Source organism: Parasteatoda tepidariorum, chromosome 8 (genome assembly GCF_043381705.1).
Source record: "Parasteatoda tepidariorum isolate YZ-2023 chromosome 8, CAS_Ptep_4.0, whole genome shotgun sequence".
Classification (NCBI taxonomy): Eukaryota; Metazoa; Arthropoda; class Arachnida; order Araneae; family Theridiidae; genus Parasteatoda; species Parasteatoda tepidariorum.
The window spans coordinates 1,970,945-1,995,500 of NC_092211.1; the positions used below are offsets into that span (position 1 = coordinate 1,970,945).

General features: G+C 31.9%; 1 protein-coding gene and 1 long non-coding RNA gene across 2 annotated transcripts in view; both read left to right on the forward strand.

The window, feature by feature from the left end:
• The first annotated feature begins 1,726 nt into the window (after positions 1 to 1,726).
• On the forward strand, positions 1,727 to 6,581 carry LOC139426299 (uncharacterized). The gene is made up of 3 exons (XR_011637522.1): positions 1,727 to 1,820; positions 5,297 to 5,378; positions 6,512 to 6,581. It is a non-coding gene; the product is annotated as an uncharacterized lncRNA (long non-coding RNA).
• A 4,342-nt stretch (positions 6,582 to 10,923) lies between these two features.
• Positions 10,924 to 24,556, forward strand: part of LOC122270540 (FMRFamide-activated amiloride-sensitive sodium channel-like) — a 119,001-nt gene continuing 105,368 nt past the window's right edge. Inside the window, exons 1-7 of the mRNA XM_071184480.1 lie at positions 10,924 to 11,050; positions 12,387 to 12,481; positions 15,074 to 15,246; positions 16,908 to 17,183; positions 18,255 to 18,387; positions 19,437 to 19,570; positions 22,457 to 22,584. Coding sequence (XP_071040581.1) covers positions 10,924 to 11,050; positions 12,387 to 12,481; positions 15,074 to 15,246; positions 16,908 to 17,183; positions 18,255 to 18,387; positions 19,437 to 19,570; positions 22,457 to 22,584 — 1,066 coding nt within the window. The remainder of the gene's footprint in view (positions 11,051 to 12,386; positions 12,482 to 15,073; positions 15,247 to 16,907; positions 17,184 to 18,254; positions 18,388 to 19,436; positions 19,571 to 22,456; positions 22,585 to 24,556) is intronic.

Below are 24,556 nucleotides of genomic sequence, written 5' to 3' on the forward strand. Positions count from 1 at the left end.
AACTTTAGAGCGCAAATGGCGCCATATATGGCAATATGACTAATGATCCTTCAGTAAATCCAGTAAACTTTCAAATGCATAAGCCCCAAGTTTTACCAATAGCATTTCTGCAAGACTAAAATATTCTTTGGTCCCGCTGACACATTAGTTAAACTGGTAAAGTTTGGAGTCAAAGAAATCCCCGAGAAACTTGACTTTCTCAGTGAGTTCTAAAGTATGATCAAGGTAATGCATAACACAAAGAGCTTTCTCCAGGTAACCGGCCAAAAGACTTACCTTAGAAGCGTTTACTGATAAGCCAGATTCAGAGCACCATCAAGCTACTTCTAGAAATGCCGCATTCATGAATTCGGAGACTGTGGTGTTTGTCATCTTGAGGAGGAGACTTCAACGTATTCTTTATGAGTGTGAGGTCTATTCTGCTCAAAGATTTGAGTATTTGGGACAACATTATCTTAGGGTCTGGGAGCTGAAGGATATTCTTGTCATGTATTTGTTGAACTTTTTTTTCAGCTTTAAAGCTTCTCCGCTAATCATAATCTAGGGTTTGGGTACAGGAGAGCTCTGGATTATGTACCTTGTTCCTCGGAGCTGCTTAACCTCTAAGTCTAAACATACCTTTTATATTTCGCTCAGTTTTACCAGAAAATTCAAATAATACAAATTCTCTAAGTTTTGAGAATCAGAGTTTATGAATTGCTAGCTTTTAAACTTTTATTTCTGCTGAACTCTTAGCTCTATGAATTGTTTCAATAACTCAATGGTCACGCGAAAAAAAATATCATCCAAAAATTTGTAATCATGTGTTTTTTAGCGATCATGCTTCTATATGCAGTCACGTGTTATTTCAGGTTTCAGTTCTATGTTGCCAACGCAAAAAAATTTTATTAGATTTTTTAATAATATACTCATTAGTGTTATATATTATAAAGTTCGTTTTAATTTTGGACTTTTTAAAATCAACATAAAGAAATACCAAGAAACCAATTCCTCATCTATTTATAAAGTAATCACTCACACCGCTGGTGGAAAGCTGANGGGGGGGGGGGGAGTCGTGAGTTCCACAAGTCGAAAAAACTATTGCCGTGCATATGAAGCAATGTGTACGTATCTGAAAGACCCGACGTTGTTGTGAGTGGAAATTTGAAAAGAGAGAAAGTATCTATTTCGACGCTATCCACGTTGTCTGACTAGAAGCAAAACTACATGGCCGTTTAAAAGAGAGTAAGGTGCTTGGTCATGAGTGAGCAATATGTTTATACAACAATGTCAGATGTGCAATTATAGGTATAAATACAAAACTGCAGTTTGTCCGATGAAAAACTTTCAAAGATGTTTAAACTAACTTGTCTTTGGAATTTATTTTGGTCTCATTAGGTTTAGCATATAAAAAAAATAGGATAAATAACATCACTTGCCTGCTGAACAATCTCAAACGCGTAAATCTGTATACGAAAAAATTTACAATGTCTGCAAATAAAATCTCGATTACTTCTTAGCTATTAGTCACAACGTTTGGGGACTCGTTTTATTCGATTCAGTATAAAATAATTGAATAATTGCAGAGCTAAACATACCCCTTTAAACAGTCCCACTGATAAAAAGACTCAATACCTTAAAATCATGTAATAACGATAGTGAAAATGTGCTTTAATCACAAAGTTCACAATTGTTATACGTTTTTTATACTGCACTGTTGCGAATAATTAACAAATATTTAGATCAAAAAGAATCTGCTTCCTTATCCATACGACACAAACTGCATTGATTATTCAGAAAAATGGAAAGCAAGAGGAGGTCATGGACCTACAAATGAAAGAGTAAGAATCACTTCTTTACTTCCTGTTCAATAATGCTATATTTTTATTATTATGGATAACCAATTGTAAACAATAAGCTTTCTTGCACCTTAACGAATCTTTGAAAACTACCGGTGTATATGTTTAAGATGTGAGGGAACAGGTTTGGTATTCTAGAAAGCTTCGTTATTAAGATTCGAATCAGTTTTCACCCTTATCACTATTCATTACTTTTTTGCAGGCGGGATAGCCTGGTTAGTATGATGTTCTGGTTCATGAGAACGCGATTTTGAATCCCGCCGCCAAAAGAATCCCCGTCTATTAAGTGGTGACTGGTGCACGTTAAATCTGCCTCCTAATTCCTATAACAAATCAGCACATAGGGGATAAGGACCCGGAGATGGATCATTCTCTGTTTCATATCAAAAATACGATCTGTAGATGAATGAATGGAGAGTGATTGGATCTTCTTTGTAAAACTAGTTGTTGTGTGTGTTTTCTTGGCCATAGATGGTACCGCTGCAAAAACAAGAAACGCATTCTCTCTGCCTTAAAAATTCCCTTGATTTCAAGCAAACTTGCTCAAAAATTGGATCGGCTGTTCAATGGCAGTTATAAAAAATGTTACATAAGTAGAGTCACGATGGCTCAGGTGATAGACTGCTCGCTTTCCAATGAGGAGAACCGGGTTTGAATCCCAACGATTGCTGATAGATGCGAATCCGCATCCGGTTTGTACCAAACACAGTGCTGACATGAAATGTCCTCGGTGGTGGACGGATCATGGGTTGGAATCCCATTGCCATCAGACTAACTGTGGGTGGGTCTCGTGATCTTCCTCTCCATATAACTCAAAATCGGGTTAGTTCCATCAAAAAAGTCCAGCGTGAAGGCAAATACCTCCCAATACTTGATCCAGGAGTTGCCTTGTCTTCTGGATTAGGTTTAAAATTACAAGGCTACGGAGTTGAACATTAGTAGTCTTATACCCAAAAATTGGGTCTGCTGTTAAAAAAGTTACGTAAGTAGGGCCAGGATAGCCTGGTTGGTAGGGCACTAGGTTTGATTCTCGCCAGCCGAAGACTCCCCGTGTAGTAAATGGTGAATTATGCGTATTCAATCTGTCGAGTCACAAAGTCCTCCACGTTTCTATAGAAAATAATGCCTCTTGGGGTATTCATCCAGGATTTCCCTTGTCTTCTAGATTGGTTCAAAATTACAAGGCTACGAAATTGAACATTAGTAGTCCTGAACCCAAAATTGAGTCAGCTGTTCAATGACGGTTATGAAATAAAAAAAAAAAGTTACATAAGTGAATGGCATAAGCGATAAGAGCGTTAATGATTTGAACTGGGTTCAAATCCCAGCCATGGTTGGCCGACATTAATTCTGCAACCGGTTTGCACCACCCACAGCGCTAAAGTAAAATATCCTACGTTTTGAACCGGAAATGGGTGAGAGTTCCCTGACCTTCAAGTTAACCATGGGAGCTTTTCCTCTCCATGTAAAGCAAAGTGATTCAATTTTTTACAAAACGTCCTAAACAGAAGCAAAATTTTTCCCGATACTTGGTCCAAGAATTTCCTTGTCTTCTTGATTGGGTTCAAAATTACAAGGCTAAGGAGTTGGACATTAGCAGTCGTAAACCCAAAATTGGGTCAGCTTTTTAACGACGGTTATAAAGTTTCATAAATAACAACAACAATAATTTTTTCAACTTTATATACCTAATCGCATTACGATTTGGAAGTAAAAATAGTAGAAAAAAACTAGCAAATGAAATACATTTGTTAACTTTCATGAGTGTTGTCGTCCAATTTAACGGCTAATTGTTTCCGACACTGAATTATCTCTTATTTTCTAGATTATTTTCTATTTCTACCAATAATGTTCTAAATATAGAAAACGTCAGACAAACATTAGTCTGTCAGAGAATGTCTCAGAAATAGTTAATTACAACTTTTAAAGGTTGTAATTTTTTTTGTTTGTCGTATGCCTGTTTAGGCAGAGGGGGTGCGATTGTTCTTGTTTTTCAGTGGCGTCATCTATGGCCAAGGATTCGACTTTTGCCACACCATTCACGCAACCACAAACCCGTTTATAGGGCGGGTCACATTCACACACACAAAGAAGAAAGGACATAGAGAGAGAAAGAAACATCCATGCCTTGACCGGGATTCGAACCCAGAACCTTTCTGATGCAAGTGGAGAGCTAATTTTTAAACTTTCTAAAGCTAATTTTTAATGGGAGCTAATTTTTAAACTTTCCGCAGAATAACCAGTGATGATAATGTATCATTCTCGAGAAATTGATAAAATGCTTAAAACATCATTTTATTATTCTCTTTCACAAAATATTTTTTTTTTTGAGCGAAAGACTTTTTTATTTTTTAAAAGTCTGGATTTGAAAGTTTGCAAATTCGCATACTACTCCTTCCTTTTCATAGCACACACGGGCAAATGAAACAAAAAAGTGGTAACAGGAGTTTTTGAAAGAGTTTGCGGTCAGGAATAAAAGATACTGTTTCAGTAGAATTAAAATCCAATTCCGAAAAATGGCAAAACAAACTTTAATATTAAACCAATTACTTCATGAAACTTTGAAATGTATATTTAAAGCTGGCAATTAAATGGATAATATTAAAAGCATATACATATTAAAAATACTTGATTAATTCTGCACATATTTAAAATGTAAAAACTTTAATTTAGCTCTATTAGATAATTTAGATTTATCTCTGACAACAGTACGAAATGGAATAAGTCAACCATCTTTCTTTTTTTTAAAAAAAAAAACTATTTTCTAACAAGAGTATGCGGATTGTTTAAATAACCGCGATTTTCTTCAACCACGATTTGTAATAACCACGATTTTTTTTTATTCAGAATAGAGAGTCTCAAGGCAAAATTTTTATGGAGCTAAGATATTTAAAAGAACGATGTTTTCAGAAAAATATATGCAATATTCTGTCGAAAATTTTAAAAAGTTAAAAACTCAAAGTGAGAGTTTGATATTTACGAATTGTTCAAATTAATTTTCCTGTTTCTTATTCAGGAAACTGAAACAAAACTTTTCAGGCATTAGCTATTTTAAAATTCAAAAGTACATCGAAAACGTCAAAATTGGGACACCCAAATGATATACCGCCTGCCTTTGACTGCGATGCATGGAAGAGCATGTACAACAAAAAAAAAATTCTGTTAAGTGAGATATCAAAGCAAAAATGATCATAATTTTAACAAATCTCTTGTTTTTTGTAGTGACAACAACAATAGTGAGAAAAAAAAATTTGAAGGAAATTGATGTCAACAAATTATTCTTTGAGCGCAAAAAGAGTTTTTAAAAACTATTTTTAAAAAAATGGGTCTGAGGGGATTGAAAAATGGGAAAGAAAATAAAACAAAAAGAAAAAAAAATTTCCCTTGTTTTTTATATTACTTAAACAATTTCTAGGTTGTTTAGAAAGTAATCTTTTTGCCTTTCATTTAAACTTTAGGAGTGCATTCAGGAATGCTATACAAATATTACTTTGACTGCCTATGGACTATCACAAAACAAAAGAGGATTCAACCTTAAACGTGAGTATGTTTTACTTATGAAACTAAACCACACAAATCAATTAAGTCTTTTGCAATGTGGTTTGGAGAAAACATTGTACGCCATTGTGCAGTTTCCGAAAGCAACCAAAAAAGTAGAAAAACATAGAAATTTTATACTTTGATTAATTTTTCAAGCTTTTTTCTAGAGTAATCCCAAAAAATACCAACACATGGAGAGTCTTTCATAACTCGAGCAGCAAGTTCAGAGAGGGTACAAAAGAGATCAATAGTAAGAAAACTTACATTGAAACAGAGGAGTAAACTCTTGAAAAACGCATGCAGACTTTTAATTTTGAGGAGAAGCAAGTAGAAGGTTACATGTGTCCTAATTGAATTAAGTGTTTTTATGCTATGGAGGGTGAACTTGCTTCCAGATAGTAGCAACGAACTTTATTTTTCAGCAACAGACCCTTGAATTGCTACTACGGCACCAGTGCAGCGTGGCATGTGATTCATGCATGAAGATGTCACTGCACATTATGTGATTCATGTACGAAAGCACATTGATGTAAAATACCCAAGAAACAGGTGTACCATTGTAAAACCATTGTTTTATCACATCTCTATCAGTGGGACATTTGTTTAGTTAGTGTGAGCCTGTGAACACATTAGAGGAATACAAAGCTCTGACTTTCGTTGTTTCAGAAGAAATTAAATGCTTCTTCGAATATGACCGGAAAGAGTCTTTACATCAATACATAGTTTGCAGTCATCTGATATGTCAGTGATTGCCATATCGAGCGGTTCTTGCTATAACTAATCGAAAAAGTTTCTAAAAAATAACTGATGTCTAAAAAATCGATACGTTGATACGTTAATAGAGCAGTTAGTAATGAACATTAAATTGAAAAGTATGTTGCATAAGTAATAAATATCTAGTTTATAAACCAGGACTCTCTACAATAGAATTCAATATTAGATGCCATTAACTTTATTGTTTTTACATTTTTAAATGTGCCCCGAAACACCCTATGTTTATCAGAAATACAGGGTTTCATTTTTAAACTATACTTTCGTATCAGTGCCAGTGAATACTGTTAAAAGTCATTTTTGATAAAAATTAAAATGTAATTGTTGGATATAATGAAAAAGTTTGTTTTTTTTCATTTCAGAGACGATAACACCAGAAATGTCACAGGAAATTTCTGAGTGTCATATTAAAAACTGTGGACCGGCCTGCTTGTAAGTTTTAAATTCGAAAGCTAATTTTTCAATTGTTTATATGATAGAAAGAGTGTTTAATTTGTGAGTATGTAGTTAAAAACATGAATATTTATCTAGGGCTCTCAAAAGTCTCTGAGCAGTATAATTTTTTAATCATTTACTAGCCTCTGATGGTTTAAGTGAGTGAAAAATATTCACTTAGAGTTGTGAACGCAAAAAAATTGCTATAGTTTTGTGTTCAAATGTCTCCGTTGAAAGGTTTACATAACAACAGAAAAACTATATGATACTGATAGTACTTTAATTCATGTCTTTTGCAGCAATTACACCAGCACAAATTGATCTTGATAAAATTATCATTGCGCGCAGATAGAATTTGATCCCATTCTGTTTGTCCCATTCGGATTAAAAGACATATATTGTGAATATTGATGTCTTTCTATGAGACGTTTATCTCTTCCCATTAATACATGAAATTAAGGTTTGGAGATTGTGTTCTCTTCTGTTATAGAGAGTCTGAAAACATGATATTAGCTATAAATAGGCTTAAAAGTCATAAACAATTGTTGAAACGCACAGCAGTCATGAAAATGGCATATTATTCACAAATTAAAAGCGTTATTTCACGTCAGCTTTCAGCCGTCTTTAAAGAATCATGACATAATTTGTACAGTGCACAAAATGAAAAAGATATCACCCTGAATAACTTTCGCTTTAATGAACAGATTTTTACATACAAGACATATATAATAATAATTACATAAATAATATAATATAAGAAGAGAGTGAAATGGTAACAAATAGCCAATCACAGAAGACTTGCGGTTAGTAACGCACAAAACAGCCAATTAAAATAGAAAACGCATGTGTGTGAAAAGGTAACAATTTTTAATAATGCTGCTTGCTAAAATGTTACGACTAAACTGACCAGGTAAAGCAGAGTGGCGATTTTTATTTTATTTTGATTATGTCCAATGATGGTATCACAGTTTTCCATTCTTGTCCGTGCATTTCTATTGGCCTAAAAATCGTGAGATAGGATCCAGTTTTGCCTAATTCATTTCAATATTGTTTTGGTTGTCATCAGCATAAAACTAAGAAAAGTCGAAACGGTATTCGCGATCGCAACGAACTATAGGGGGCGTTGTTGTATGAGACTAATACCTGCGATTTCTATATGAACAGTCATTCAGTTACTCTAGAGACGTCATTAATGTAGCACGTAGCATTGCAACGTTCCTTCTTTATTGTGGCTAATTAAATTTAAAAAAGAAAAATGCTTGATATTCTTTCTTATGCAAACGAAAACAAAATGGTATCTCTTTTTATTAGAGAAGGAATATCCAAAACACATCGGAAAAATATTTGTACATTAACAGAAAAAAATATGTATATTCTTATAAGAGTTAAAACCTAATGCCCGAGAAATAGTATTACTAAATTTAATGATATAACATGAAAGGCCCATTTAAACTTTACATTCTATAGTTTTAAGAATCATATTACTTCAAAAATTAAAATGAACAAAAAGTATACATAAGCCTCATAATTTTATGAAATTTAATTTTGTAAACAAAGTTTTTTGACAACAATTTTTATCAAAAAATTTCAAGTTTCAATAAAAATCATTATTTAGAAACTAAGAAACGTAAAATAAAGAATGCTGACGAAACAAAAAAAAAAAAACAATTCTTTTTTGTCGCCATTTTTAGTGCTACGAAAATTCGTCTTTGGGATTTGCCAAAAACAAAACAAGATGCAATTTTATTTTTTCAGGAGGGAAATATTTTACCGAAAAAACGAAAATGTACCAATTCCCACAACATAAAACTTTATCTTGGTAAACGTACGTTTTGGAAATGTTATTTCATTTGGAATCTTATTTATCAGAGTTCATATGGCGATATGATTGTTTTGAATCTATGCTAAACTCTATATCGGCTCATTTTCCACCGAAATCCGATTGACTATTTTGATTTTAAATAAAGTGTTTTATTTTATGAATTGTCGCAAAAATTTTAAGTGTAGATTGGCGGCACTTAAAAACCGCCAAATCTGTAGCGGCGGTGGCGTTAATACGTAAGTACCGAATTTTTATTCCATACTTTTCTGAATCATATTACTTCAAACATTGGAATATACAAGAAGTATACATAAACACATAATGTTATACCATTTAATTTTTCAAAAAAAGTATTTTGAGAACAATTTTTATCAAAAAATTATAAACTAAAAAACGGAAAATAAAGAATTCTTAGGATAAAAAAAACGATTTTAAGAATTCTTAACATTGAAATAAAAACTTTCATATTGTTTCTTTTTTTATTATTCTTATAGTTCTTAATCAGACGTAAAAAACCATTCTGTAGAGAACCATCATCAAATGAAAAAAAAATATTTACAAGCAAATTTTTTATTGTAAAAATCATTGCACTTACCTGATTTATGATTCCCGGAGAATTCCAAAATGATAAGTTCCTTGTTTGAAAACTTTATTCTCAAATAATAGATACATAGTTTATACCTTCATTACTTTTAGATAACATACTACACAGCAAAATTTTATAATTGATATGAATTTGAATATGTAGCTAAAAACAGAATAGCTGAATTCTAGTTGAACTTATTCTTTCAAAATTAAAAAAAACTTACCAAGAAAACGATTTAAATTAATTAAGAATCAGCACAAATGGCACTATTTCAAGTAACTTGGATAATTTTTTATTGTTGTTTTCCGAATTATATGGATACAGAAATATATACTATTCTATAACGAAGAAGAATATGCTATAACTATTACAATTCTGTATGTTCTGAATTCATATTTATTCACTGGAATGACGAAAGCAATGTTGACTTCACTTTAATTCGTAATGAATTGAAGACAGAAGAAATGCATTTTACCTTAATACACACATCTGTAACAGTATCCGAAATCGGAAGTCATCAGTTGCAAGTTTGTTGATAATAGAAATTAAAAATTATTGAGGAATTTTTCTTCAAATGTTTGGCGTGTTCTGTTCCTGAAAGATTTACTAATATTCTGGAGATTTTTTTCAAGTTCTTCGGCCTTTTCCTTAGGGAAATTTTGTTTCCTATTTGCTGCTAAAAAATGGCGTCTGATTCAGTCAATGACTTTGATGGAACTAAATGAAAACGTGATAAATTAATGTCTGATATTTACAGGCTCCCGCTAGACGGCGTACTCGAGCGTTGCGATCGCGAATTGTTTTCTTTTAAATATTTTTGTATCCCTAGTTTAAAGTTATTTTTCAGAACTACTATTATTAGTGAAAGTATTAAATTATGGTTGTGAACTCATCAAATTTGTTTGAACATTGTAATGTTATAAGAAAATAAATGTTATTTTAAGAAATTATTACTTCGAAAAGTCACTTCTGTTCATCAAGAGATCTGAAAGTTTATAATACTAATAGATAGTAATATTTGGACGTGGGAAGTAGAGGCACAAGCGTAAGCAAATAGAATTCCTTTTAGTACATATATGTTAGGGGAATAATTTTAACTTTAGTAGAAAACGGTTTTCTGCCAAGAAAAGACAATAATTGCGAATCAATCATCGGGGTTGGTGAGCGGCAGCGAACAGGGGGCTTATGCCTCGTTTAAGAAGAAAAAATGTGTCTGAGCACGTGTCTGAGCTTGATCGAGGTCGAAAATGATCTACCGGGATTGCGGTTTATCATACCGAAGTATTATTGCTCACGTTGGTCGAGATCCTATGACTGTTAGCAGATTGTGGAATAGATGGGTTCATGACAGTCATAGGGAACGCTGTGCAAGTTCTCAGTGGCTCCCGATCACTAACAATGGAAGACAGACATGTTATCCACATAGCCTTAAGGTAGAGCCCCTGAATTAGACAGGCCGACTCATCATCTGTTTTTGCTCCAAAGAGCTAACATAAGCACAATACTAACATAACGTTAACTTGTGAACTTTTTTGCTCCAATATTGCTTGATAGGTCAGCTCTGATAGTATAGGAACCTTACCTTAAGGGATAGTGCAGCTACGTCACGAACCCTGAATCAACAAATTGGGTCATTTGCAAGACAATAAGTGTCTGCTCAAACAGTTCGACGACGTTTGCAGCAGCATAGACTGTCAGCACGGCGACCATGTCTCCGGCTACCCTTGACGCTGCATCACAGGCAGTAGCGCCTCCAATGGTGAAATCAACAACGAACCTGGACGCAGGAATAGCATGACGTCGTCTTTTCAGACGAATCCAGACTGTGTATACAGCATCATGGTAGCTGCAATAGTGTTTGGCGACATCGTGGAGAATGCCCATTGTCAGCTTGCATTCGACATCGTCATACTGTCCTATCATCTAGAGTAATGGTATGGGGTACCATTGGATACACACCTCGTTCACCTCTTGTTCGCACTGCCTACACTTCGAACAGCAGCCGTTACATTTCTGATGTGTTAGGGCCAGTTGCTCTGCCCAATCTTCGAGGCTTCCGTAAAGCTACGCTTAGGCAGGATTCTCATAAGATTAACTACTGTTATTGCTGACAGAGGAGGCTGCTTTGAGTACTGATTTCTCAGGATCTATACATCCAAATATCTGAAAATTTATTCACTTGTTCTTCCAACTATAATACATGTGCCCAATAAATATCATTCTATTCTTTCCATTCTTTCCTGGTGTACCACATTTAATTAATTTTAACTATATACAAAATTTTAGGGACAGTCATTTTTACAGCTTTTATAGTCTTCTAGGTAAGCTTAGAGAAACAAAAAAATAAAGTACCTAAGGAATTATAGATTGTATAATAATTCACAAGGTTTTATCTAATTTGAAAAATATCCTTTTTCTATAACTGATGGAATTGCTGAATGTTAAGTGGCATTTAAAAAATTTTGAACTATATGTAATGTTTAAAAAACATGTTGAATTAATATGTTGTATAATGTAGAGTTCTTTTTTCACAAAATTGCCTCAATCTGCCAAATATTTAGGTTACTTGGTTTTTTTTCAGATAAAGATGATTTGCAAATAGCGTCCTGATGCTTCAATACATACGGAAACTTATTTAAAACCATAAAAGGACATTCTGCACGTTCTTCAATTCCTATCAATTACAATTGTCATATTTATTTTTTTACGTGTATCTGACTCGATACTCTCTTTCTAAACAGAGTTCGTAAGGTCCTTAAGGTTCTGAAACGGTGATAACAAAACTTATAAGAAAAAATATTCAATTTAATTCAAAATATTTGGTTTAAAATTTTTTATTTTTAAGTAAAAAATAACTTTATAGTTTCAATATTGAAGCTACGTTTATCCGCACGTTTACGTTTACCCCACAGAAACCAGGAGATTGAACTTTAGTACGTGAAAATCCGATCATAATAACGAAAATTGTTCAAGATTATATCTTTTTCATTTGTTCACTATACATATAAATATGCCCCGCAGAGGACTGATCGTTATGACACGTTTCCCAGCAGATCACAGAAGTCAAGCATCACTGGCTGCAGGTCAGTGTGTGGGTAGGTGACTACTTGGATCAGTCTGCGTAGGGACCGAGGGTGTGCAGTATTGATTCTCGTTAAACTGTTCTACCGTAAAGTGCTTGACTTAGTGAGCAGGTCGTTGGGCTACCGAAGCGGTGGTACCATCTCCTCCGCAGAGGATCAAAATCGTGATGGCATGTCTTCGGATCATTATCAGGGATGTCTCCCAGACCGTTGCCAATAGCCAATTGGGCAGCTCTAGTGCGACGTAAATGAACTACAGCAACAACATGTAGATATAAGTAGAGCCATAATAATGTTATTTTCATTTAAAGGATTATTCAACAAGGAAAAAAATATGTATTATTTTTTAAATTCTTGTAGTGACGTGTTCTATGAAGTTTCTAGGGATGTTTCTGAAATTCGTGAAGTAAGTATGTACAAACTTTTTTTTTAAGTACTGTAAAATATTATGTTATTTAAAATCATATTTGGGTTAAACAATTGTTGCTAGGGACAACCGGACAATGGTCTGAATAAAAAAAACTGGATGGAAGTCTAAACGTTTTGATACTATGAAGTTTTTAATACGTTTGTAGGGTCGCTGATTTTTAATGCGCCATGAAAGAAAAGCAATTTTGATTTCGTGTCATATCTAGACTCGAAGACAATCAATAAAAACCAAACATCAATATTAAGAGAGTCTATATCGAAACAAACATTTACAGTCAGTAACTCATCTCCTGCATGTCCTTGTCAGGAGAAAAATCATCGCCAACAAGTAATAAAGAGGGGGGAAAGTGTCTCCAGTCGTAATAAAGTCACTAATGTCAATATATCGACCGCTGTACGACCTAAAACACACAATGTTGCGAATAATTTTCTGAGCCTTCAAGAAAAAATTAATATCATTTCAAGTCTTCCACGGACGGAAACTGTTGTTTTTTTTGGTATATACTGACCCAAGTCAAGATTCTTGATGGTTCCGTAAAATCATTTTGATGGTTTATTCGTGATGGTCCAACATCATTTGATGGTCACACCATCATCTAACATTTTCCATTACGTGCTCATGGTTTCTGATATGCCAGCAAACTTTAATCATTCCATGACAGAAAATGGTACTTTAATACTATGATGGTTAACCATCAGGAGAAGATGGATTCTCAAGGACCAACAATTCTCGATGATCCGTGATGCTTCATGATGGTTCCAGCTATACAATTCCATGATGGTTTAATGGGAATTCTTGTTGGTTCTCGAGAATATACCATTAAAAAAAATTTTTATACTGATCCATCACAAATCCGTCTAAATTCCTACATTGATTCGATGGCTGTTCGTGTTTATTCCAAAAACATTTTTAGAAGCACAGTTGTATATATTTTTTAAACTTTACGTCTGACGTGAAATCTAAAGATAATATTTAAAAATACCAGTGATTAAGAGACATTCTGTAAAAAATCGATAATTTGAAATCAATAGAGTTTATTTTCTATTAGAAAGCGTAATATACGTATTAATGGCGACTGGTACATTTCGTCCTTTAACGTCCTTTTAAACATCCATTTACCTGGATCAAATTTTATAATAAAACTTTTCATTTCCTGTTATTACCGTTCTTACCATTCCTTGTACGGTATGAAAAAATCATGTAACTGGAATGAATATTTTTTAATAAGTACTAAGCGATTGTGTACAAAACGAAAAAAATTCACCAAACTTATAAAAAGCTTAAAATAATTTCTACTTTTTTCATTCTAATTCGAGTACTTTTTGAAGGAACCTACCCGCATTTACTTTACATGGAGCGGGAAACCACGCAAACCACCCCCAGTTAGCCCAATGGCAAAGAGTCTCTATCCCATGATCCATCTACCACTGAGGATATTTTATATCAACACTGTGGTCGATGTTCTGAATTCGTATCGGCCAGTCATCGGAGGGGTTAGAACCCGGTTCAGCTCAATAGGAAAGCAACCGCTCTATCTCCTGAGCCCCAACGACTTCGGTTCAATTATATTTAATTTTATAACTTTCGGTTGTATGGTATAAGACATATTAATAAGGACATACACACAGAAATTCATTTTTATATAGATAGATAGATAATAATAGCAATTGGTCAGAGTTCTAAAATGCCTTTATTAATAAAAAATTAATTTCTTACTCGGATTTCTTAAAAAGAAAAATTATATTACCTAAGAATATTAAGCAATAGATTCTTAAATTTAACTATTTTAAATTTCATTTATTTATTTATTTTTAAGATTTTCACAATGGATTAAAATTTCTATAGACCTGAGCAGCTTGGAAATAACCACATATGACACTAGTCCTAAATTTGAAGTGAGTTTTTACTTGAATATTTCATAATCATTTTTAATTTTTAGCAAATTTTATTTCGCAATCGGAGAATATTGCATTCACGATGTTTGTCGCTAAAAAGGTCTGGAATGAAGCTCAAAATAGGTTCATCGTTTAGTTTCAAAGCAGTAAATATTCTACTTTTTCATAAATAACAAGTGTAGATATCATAGTATTCATACTATAGTCTAATAGAAATATGGTTCACGCGTTTTTTTTCTTTCTAAGTATAACAGTAGGCTGCTTGCTGAATCCGTGTTTGATTAACGTTTCTTCTTTCGGTTTGACATAATTCGCGCAAATATAATANTAATTTAATATAATATAATATAATATAATACAATATCATTTTTGGGTCACTTTCTTGAAAAATATTTAATAGCGTAAATAAAAATTTCTAGTTTTAAATATAATCAAAAATGTTCAATTAATTTTTATTTGGAAAGTATATATTTCTATGTTGAATCAATGGTCTCCAAATTTGTCCCTATAGTTTTCTATCTGACTATTTTTCAAAATTGCTATTTTTCACGATTATCATAAGAATATTTTTAATACTATCTGGATTTCCTAAAAAGTAACAATTTAGGCATTAATCAGTTAAAAAGGTATAATTATCAATAGTTGTGTTTAATATTATTTATTTTTATTTTAGAGCATTGAACATTTTGGTAACATTGGAGGCTATGTGGGTATGTGGCTGGGTATATCATTAGTTGCAGTTTTCGATTTCTTGAGTACGGCGTTTGCTTTGCTAAAATTTCCTTTTCAAAACTTTACTATTAAAAAGACCAGAGTACTCAGCATAAGTCATCAAGCACGAAACAAGTAAGACTTTTAAGTTTATAAAAATCAAAGATTTTAAAAAGCTATTAAATTCAAAAAAGGAGAGGGTAATAATTTGTGCAATGTGAATAAATGTACATAAATTGATACTTATGCGACCTCCATACAAAAACCTTCCTCAGAGTCAAATCAAATGCTTTACCTTAAAATAACGCTGCAGACCGTCTTTTTAATATTATTGATTCCACCTATAATCTCGTAATCCATCAAGCTCTCCGAATTGAGCTTAAGCATTTTGATAGTTTTACTTTATTAACCGATAACCAGTTCCTGAATTGCTAAGATTTTGAATACATTGGAAATCATTTTCTCCCCTCTTAATAAACTCACTTATCTTAACCATTTTTAGGCCAAGCAAATGAACTTTATAAAATGAGGAATATTTTCCTTGATATATGCTTACAGTACATTTATTAAGACGTACAAAAAATTCCGTTTTTGAAAAAATTATTTTTTATTTAAGAAATAAAATGGGGCGTATAGGCAACATTCGTCAAGTCAATGAACAAACTATCAAGTTGAAAGCTTGTTTTTTTATGATTTTTTTTTTATTTGCAGACTTGAAACTTTAATCCTCCACAAAACACCAACACCAAAAGGTATTGATCAATATGTTCAAACGCTTTATGCTCTATTTCTCTTAAATGGTATTTTTTGAATACATTATTAATAGTTAAAAAGAGAAGTCATCATTATCCTTTCTAATACATAAAAAATTAACAATTATAAAAAATACATTGTTTCGCAAATGATAAAATTTAGTTTTACTTGCTTCAACTGAAAAAAAAAATACTTTGGGAAAATTGAAGAAAATCCCTTTTATGTTGAACCACCAAAGAGTTTTTATATTGGCAGCCAGCATATCAAAATATTCCCTGTTAAGACTAATGCGCATGATTATTCCTATTACTAATGCTACTAATATGCAACTCACAGTGCTAAAAGACCAGCAAATCAGTAACAATCTTCCTATCAGATATTCTGCAATGGAAACTTTAATATATCTTTCCGAACATTCTAACAAGCACGAAATCAGCTAAATTATACCCACAATGATTCACTAAATAATGCATTTTCTAAGAAATAAAACAAAATCGTTTTCTATTTGCACTAGCCACTGATGAGACCATTGAGAGCAAATCAAAGATTTCAATTATTTAAAACCATTTTTGTTTTATGATGAAACTGAAGAACAGTAGCTATGAAACTAATAAGGTGTTTTTTGATGTTTGCTTTTAATATTTGCTTAGCATTTTTCGAAAAGCAATTGTTTTTTCTCTGTCTTAATTAAGCAATTTAAATCTTCTAACGTACGTATGCAGCATGTCCTTATTTGGACTTTGTGCTATTAAACCCTGCATTCAATCAATCTAACGTTCATATAATATTTGTTTTTTTTTAATGATTCTAAACCTATACATTTACATGTTCATGAAGAAACACTCTGAACGTCAATAAGAGAAAGAATACATAAATGCATAAAAAGTATTTAACTGTCAGATATTTTATAGCACAAACTCTCGTAATACAAAGCCTTTATTATTATTTTTTTTATTCAAAAAAATTCTGTCTTTATTATAATTTTGATCTTAAAACCTTTTTGTTGTTAACAATCATATATTTTTGACTCCATTTCCTTTCAGGAATGTTGAAAATAGAGAAAACAAATCTTGGTCCGATTATTTGACGAATGCCTTTCGGGATTCGATGTTGAGTGGCGTTCCACAGATTCTTATGGCTGAGAGTAAAACCAAGAAATACGCTCTTCTATTGGCATTTCTGTCTTGTTTAGCGGGATATACTTATCAATCCTCTGAATTCCTGAAACTGTTTTGGAAGTATGAAACTGTTGTTGATATACAAATAACTAACAGTAAAGAGACAGAGTTACCTTCAATCACTATTTGTAATTTTGATGGGTAAGTATCTTAAGACTCTTTCATTACCAAATCATACTTATTTATCCTATAATTTTCAATAAAAATTATGAGCGTAGAGGAAAAATGTTTCATGAAAAAGTTTTCAATAAAATTCTACTCAACTATACAATACTCTGGATCCCAATAACTGATAAATTCAGGGGGTGGGATAAAAGACATCAAGAGGATAAAAAGTTGTCATTAAGCATTATCTCGAAAAACGCATGCAAGCTCCCTCTGAATCTAGAGGAGATATTTAAAAAGGGAATGTCTAGGAGATATTCTACGATATAAAAATATGCACTTATATACTCACTTTGGAGAGAGAAAAATACCTCCATGTGCAGCCGAGATTCCTTTTTACGTCATTGTAGCCTGTCGAATAATGACGCATAATAACTAATAAAATAAATCTTTGTGTTGTTTGCCAATCTTTAATATCATTCGTTGTTTTTCATCACTCCTGGAGCTTGTCAAATTGTTTAGAGCGGAATTTTTATTGAAAGGAATTCTCAACATTTTTAATTTAACATAAAGTCTATCTTCACATTAATTCTCAAATTTAACGAATTTTTTCAAGTTTTAAAATTAAATTTTTTGTTATTAATTATAAATTACTACAAAATGTATTTTAATTTCATTAAATATTTCTGAAGTTATGGTGAGAAAGCGCAAGTAAAAAAAATTTGTCTTTCTGAAAATTTCCTTTTTTTTTATGAATCTTTAAGCTAGGCTTGCGACATTTTCTGCAGTTATTTTTATATAAGATAAAATCAAGCTTCATATTATTTCTCAACACAAATTTCGATTTTAATATTGGATTATAGTACCATGCAATATGCAATATATTTCGTTTGCAATACAATTTGTTTACAAATATATCGAAAACACAGAATTTCTGAAAAGTAATAGAGCGAGCAAAGTGTGTTTCTTGAAGCAAAATAACGGAAGATTTCCATTTAAAATGAATCAGAGTAATTTTTTTCATTTAAGCTATGATATTTTTCTCAATAATTTTGTTTTTAAATAAATTAGTGTGAAATTAAAAAACTCTGTCATTCCACTTTGCAGATCAAATGTATCGAAAATATGTGAGGAGATTAAACCAGACTGGTGCAAGCCATTACGGGACGAATATCGAAATCCAGCTGAATGTAATTGCTTAGACCGAATTTGCGAAAATGGCACTTTGATAGATAAAATGGTTTGTAATTATAAATACTGTTTTCGATTGACATCATGCAATTCTACAGCAGGATTGCATGAAATCATTGCATTTGATTTCGCTTCCGACTTTCATTTATCGCCCAAACCTTGTTTTTAGGCATCGGGTCTTTCATTTCATCAATTTGTTATTGTGATTTTCGATAATAAAATGGCAATTAATTTGATTTGGGACAGGTGGTGCATTACTTAAACAGTAAATATTTTATTAAAGATGCGAATTTTTTTAAACCTTACTCGGAGACTGCATGGTTTACACAATATCACTATAATTTCCTTCAAGCACACGCTTAAATCATTATTTTATTAATTATAAATTAAAATCTATTTGAAATAAATTCCGAAGCTCAAAAGCTTTTATTTTTGCAAATTAATACCATAAAAGTTTTTTCTCCTTAAGACTGTAAGGAATAGTGTGATCTCAACGAGGATAATCAATTTAAATAAATATAATTTTTTTCTCGGTAACATGTGATTAAGAAATAATTAAAATAATAATCAGAGCATTTTCATGAGAACCTCATCTATTGAGAGTGAAGTATTCTGAATATTGTTGGAATCTGATGCTCTCTAACCAATTAAATAAATACAATTTTGTCTAAAAAGGAGAGGGCTTACTACGTAGANGTGAAGATAAAACAAAATGAAGATAAAACAAAGGAAAATTATAGATATATACAAAAGGGGGGAGGAAATAATAATGAAGAAAATAAAAAACATCTGATTTAAAAAAATTTTTTAAAAAAAAGGATGAAATTTTTTAAAAAAAGCCCGGAAAATAGAGGATATAATCTTTTCATCAGCCCACACGATTATATCCGCAAAAAAGAGTGCTTACTGATATTGTATCAATATAGCCAAAGCAAAATATATTAATACAATAGTGTGATATATATATATATATATATATGTGTAAATAAATATATATATATATATATAATGTTCGCAGAAGTGTTTCCAGAATTCCAGAGGAGGTATAAAACTTGGGTTATATTTTACTCAATACAGAAAACCATTTATTTTATATAGGTCCTACCTCCTTCTGGATATAATGACATAGCTACATTTCCACCCAATGAACGTCTAGAGTATATTCAGGATTTAAATGATGTAATACGTGGCTGTTCATTCGTTGTCCATGGTAAACATCCCGAGGATTGTGAGTAAGTTTTTATGTTGTGATGTAACAAGAAAGCACGAAGATAGTTCTAGGCATTGAAGTTTAAATTCTGTTAAATAGATACTGGTTGTTAATTAATAAACGCCCCTTAAATTCGCTTTATACTTCTTCATATATAAAATTTGTCTGTGTGCAAGAACGTTTGTACTTTAGAAGCTTCAAAGGGGAACAACAATTAAAATCTAGCTTCCTTCAGCAATTTTTAAACTTTCATTGGGTGTTTTTTTAAGCTATCATCCTTTTCCAGCAGCATTTAGTTCGCATACAGTGTAGAAAAAATTAAAACTCAGTATTTAAACTCATTTTTAAAAATTACTATTATTTTTTTATAAAACCAGAAACACCCCTTTTTTAAAAAAATAGAGCATTTCGAAATGCCTGGTTGAAACTGGCCATTGATGGTTGAAACGACACTTTTGCTTTAAACTTCATTCCATTGCCTATTTCTCTTGGTTCAAAATCTAGTAAAATAAATTTCCAGACTTGCTCATAATATACAGTGGCTTTACGTGACTGTTTTTTTTTTTAAATTTATTTAGTCCTAGAGGACATAGATCTGCATGCATGACAGCTCCTTATATTTTAATCTGCTTCTTATCGGTACAATTACTATTCTTCGAAATTGACGGGTTATGGTGCAAATTTAAAGATTGAGCCCTTGAGTTGCAACCCTCGTAAGACAGCTCAGATAATTCAGCATTATAATACCATTCATTATAATATCATTCAAAATAATACAAATATTTCTAATAAATTCAACAGATTAATTGCATTGGTTAAAAATATAAATGCATGCAAATAACGCAATTTTTTAAACTTTACTTGTTTCAACAAAACAAAATTCTATATAAATATATATAACTCATACTTAAAATATAAATAATAAGTAATATATAAATATAAATATAATATATAAATTTATATACATAATAAATGTAGATAATATATATAATATATAAGTATCAATATAAAATAATTATGTATAAATATAAATATATAAGAAATCATACTTTCAGGAACATATTTATTGGCAACAAGTACAGTAATGTTTCAGTTATTTTTCAGCATAGCCACCACCAGATTTGAGACACTTGTCGTATCGTGGGATCAACTTTTGTATCCCTCTGTTGTAGTACTCTGCCGCCTGTGAATGGAACCAGCATGTTGCAGATGTCTTCAGCTCTTCCTTGCCAAAATGCTCACCGGATGACAGGAATTTCTTGAGGTGCAAGAAAACGTGAAAATCGCTGAGAGCAATACCAGAGTTGTAGGGTGGATGATCAAACAACTCCCAGCCGAATTTCGTCAAAGCAGCTGTTGTGCGTCGTGCCGTATGTGGACAAGCATTGTCTTGGAGGAGCGCAACTCCTGTAGAAAGCATTCCACGACTCTTGTTTTGAATGGCACGTCACAATTTCCGCAGTGTTTCACAGTAACGGCAGACATCTGACGCACGGTGGTTCCATTCACAGGCGGCGGAGTTCTACGACAGAGAATTTCAGATTTTTTTAAAATGTTTTTTAATTTTTTTACATAATTTTTTAGACAGGAGAGTGGTTTTGCATTTTTAACTTTAATATAAATTTTAACTTGTGACACCATCTTCAAGGCTGTCTCAAATTCCCTTCCTATTTTTCAGAATGCGGATATGCCCCATATTTTGATAGTCAAAAATCGAAATTCTCGGAGAAAAAATTTTATGTTTAATTAGATAAAATATGCTTTTGCGACTGATATCATAAACTTATGTATGGTGTGCGCAATTTAATAAAAATGTTTTTTCATACTGCAATTATCATTCAAAAGTCGCGGTTGACAATCAGTAAATCTCAATGTACAGGTTTGACCTAAAATCTACTTTTTGATACCATAATAACAATGAGTTTTAATTGACGGATGATTCTCAACATGATGGGGCATTCTAAACAAGAAGTACGTACTTGAGTATAGTGTATCCCATTTTTGGAGCAAGTTAGACCCTAGCTTCGAAATGATTTTGAAAAAAGGGTGGAAAAGTTTAATTTGTGCTTACGTTACTATAATGTATAGTGAGTGTAGTTTGGATTACAGTTCTCTAAAAACGTGGTGGTATTCTAAACAAAAAATACTCGAGTGGTTCTTATGAAAGCCTATCCAATTTTTACATCAAGTTACTCTTTAACCTCGAAATGACTTTTAAACAGGAATGAGTGTTGCGATTGTTTCCCACCGCTAATGCACAAAGTTAGGAGATCAGACCGGCGAATCCATACCTTAATTTCCTGACAATCGTCGTAAAATGTTGTCGTTTATTAACAAGAATCGAGAATCAACTTCAATATGGAATAGAATATGTTTCCCACGATTTTTTTCCACCGCTAATGCACAAAGTTATGAGATCAGACCTGCGAATCCATACCTTAATTTCCTGACAATCGTCGTAAAATGTTGTCTTTTATTAACAAGAATCGAGAATCAACTTCAACCATAGGAATAGAATATGACTCTAAATTCTGATAGTTGTGCCGATTTAAATTAAGCAAATGCTTCGATGAGGGGGCCCTTCATTGAAATAATTGCGTGACACTTCCTCCTCTGGAATATTTTTTTCCTTACTACCTGAGTCATATTGGTCATATACGACAATTGGTCATATAAGTCAATTTTAAGCAAAAAAAATTCAATAAAGGAAGAAAAATGAATAAAGAGAGAGAAAGAATCAAAAATTTAATGCTACCTTTTTGAACTATTCCATTTGGAAAATTTAATAAATTTTAATGGAATACACATTTTGGAATTATGGAATGTATTATATGCATTTCAATGCATATTAAAATGCGATGTGTTATAAGCATTTATATTTTTCAACGAATTTATTTTTTCTTTCCAGCTTGTCATATTTCAAGAAGTCAAGTGTTTCCACACCAACTGAGTCTGGTTTTTTGAGTGGCTGTTGGACTTTGAATACTGTTTTTGGAAGACCAAATGCAAAGCCAAGTGTAGTGACTTCGAGTGGGAGTAAGATATACATTTTTGTCTCCTCATATCATGAAATTTTGTTTACCATAAGAATTTTAAGGCTATTTCCCACTACGCATAACAAAAGGTTTTAACACTGAATTACAGTGAATGAGTTGCCTTTTTTGAAGTGAAAGTTAACTTAGTTAATAAATGGAAATGACTGACTCTAAATTAAATAATATTAGTACATGTTAGAAAAAATGTCTTTTAAGTAGAATGTTATGAAATCATACCAGCCTATATTCCCAGTCGAAATATTCTTCAGAAAAGCTTTAAAAATGGCAATTAAAAGACTTTTTTACACGAAGACTGTTGTTTTTTTGTACATAAAATAAACTAGTTACTTTGAAGTTGTAGTTTAAATGTCTGAAAAGTAAATTTTTACTTTTCTTGGTAATTTTTTAAGGAAAAATTTTAGTTTGCTGAAGTAAAAATATTTAAGCGAAGGACATTGAAGAAAATTTAAATTCTTAGGAATGACTGTAAAATAACCAGTTCTTTTAAGCCTATAATTTTGAAATAAACATCGTTAAAGAAAATTCGATGAAATAATATTCATCTTCCGGAATTCTGCTGATTCTGTCTAGGGAAGAGTTTAAGGAAGCGTCGAGGAAAAAATTAACTCACATCAAGAGGCTCGGATTTTGAAAAAGTGTACCATGGACCAAAAACTTTTTGTACTCTTTTAATAACTTTTGATCTCACAATCCAATTAATTTATTTTTGACTATATTATCGAATAATGTATAGTAGCTATTGATATTTGATATAATATTGAAACTAAATCTTAAATGATTCGAGAACCCCACCTTAAACATCAATTAGAGCATACAATATTTTAACTTCTGTCCTGAGTCATAATTGCATTGAATTGACGTCTGAGTCATAACTGCATTGCATGAAATGCCTACAGAATCAAAGTGGAAAAAAACTTTAAAAAACTTTTTGTTTAAATGTGGTATAATTTGACAGACTTTAATTCTAACTTATGTAAACAATGTTAGCTCAAATTGTAATGATGTAATTTTTGTTCTCAAATAAATAAATCAATAATGAAATAAATAAATTCATCTGTTATTACTTTGTTTACAAATAAACAGATGACAAAATAGTTTTAGCTTTTACACCCTTGTTGTCTCCACCCTGAAAATGCATATACGTCTCGCCGTAGAGATTAAGTTACTAGCCTCCTATATAAAAACTGACTGATGTGATTTTCTGGTTCATAAATTCAAAACAGAACTGTAAAGAGTATTATTGATATTAATTTTTAATAATTTTTAATTAAAGTACAAATAAAGCATTTTTACTCAAAGTTTTTCTGAAGAAGGTTATAGAACGGGAAAGAACATTTCCCTGGAAACGAAAGAAAACATATATTCCTTGAATACTTTCATTTTTTTTTCAAAGTTTAGCTTCGGTATGTAGTAATTTTAAAAATAGAATGAATTGTTTTCCTTTATGAGTAGGACTGGGCGATATTAGAAATTATATATCGTGATGCATCGTCAGTTTTGCATCGCGATATAGCGATGTATCGCGATATAGTATTTTTGAATTTCACTTACTTGTAAGCATATATGGCAGTACTTTTACTTTCGTTACTTGTACCGCCGGTACAAGTAAAAAGTACGTACTTTTACTTGTACTTCGTTACTTTTTAAAAGATATTCTTTTACTTGTACTTTCGTTACTTTTTTAGGGAAAAAGTACAAGTATTTGTAACGGAAATATCGAATGAAATCGTTACTTTTTTCTAAAACTCGGTAAGCTTTAAAAAAAAAAATTCAATTAAAAAAAAATACTTATGTTTTTTTTTTAATTTATAAAATTAATGTGCAATATATATGCATTCACGGCTAATTTCGTGTTTAAATACCTTCTGTTTCAACTTATACTGCACATTAAATTATTTTTTACTAGCTCAAAGATCACAAAGCTATCTGAAACCCCGTGTTTGCTTTGTTTA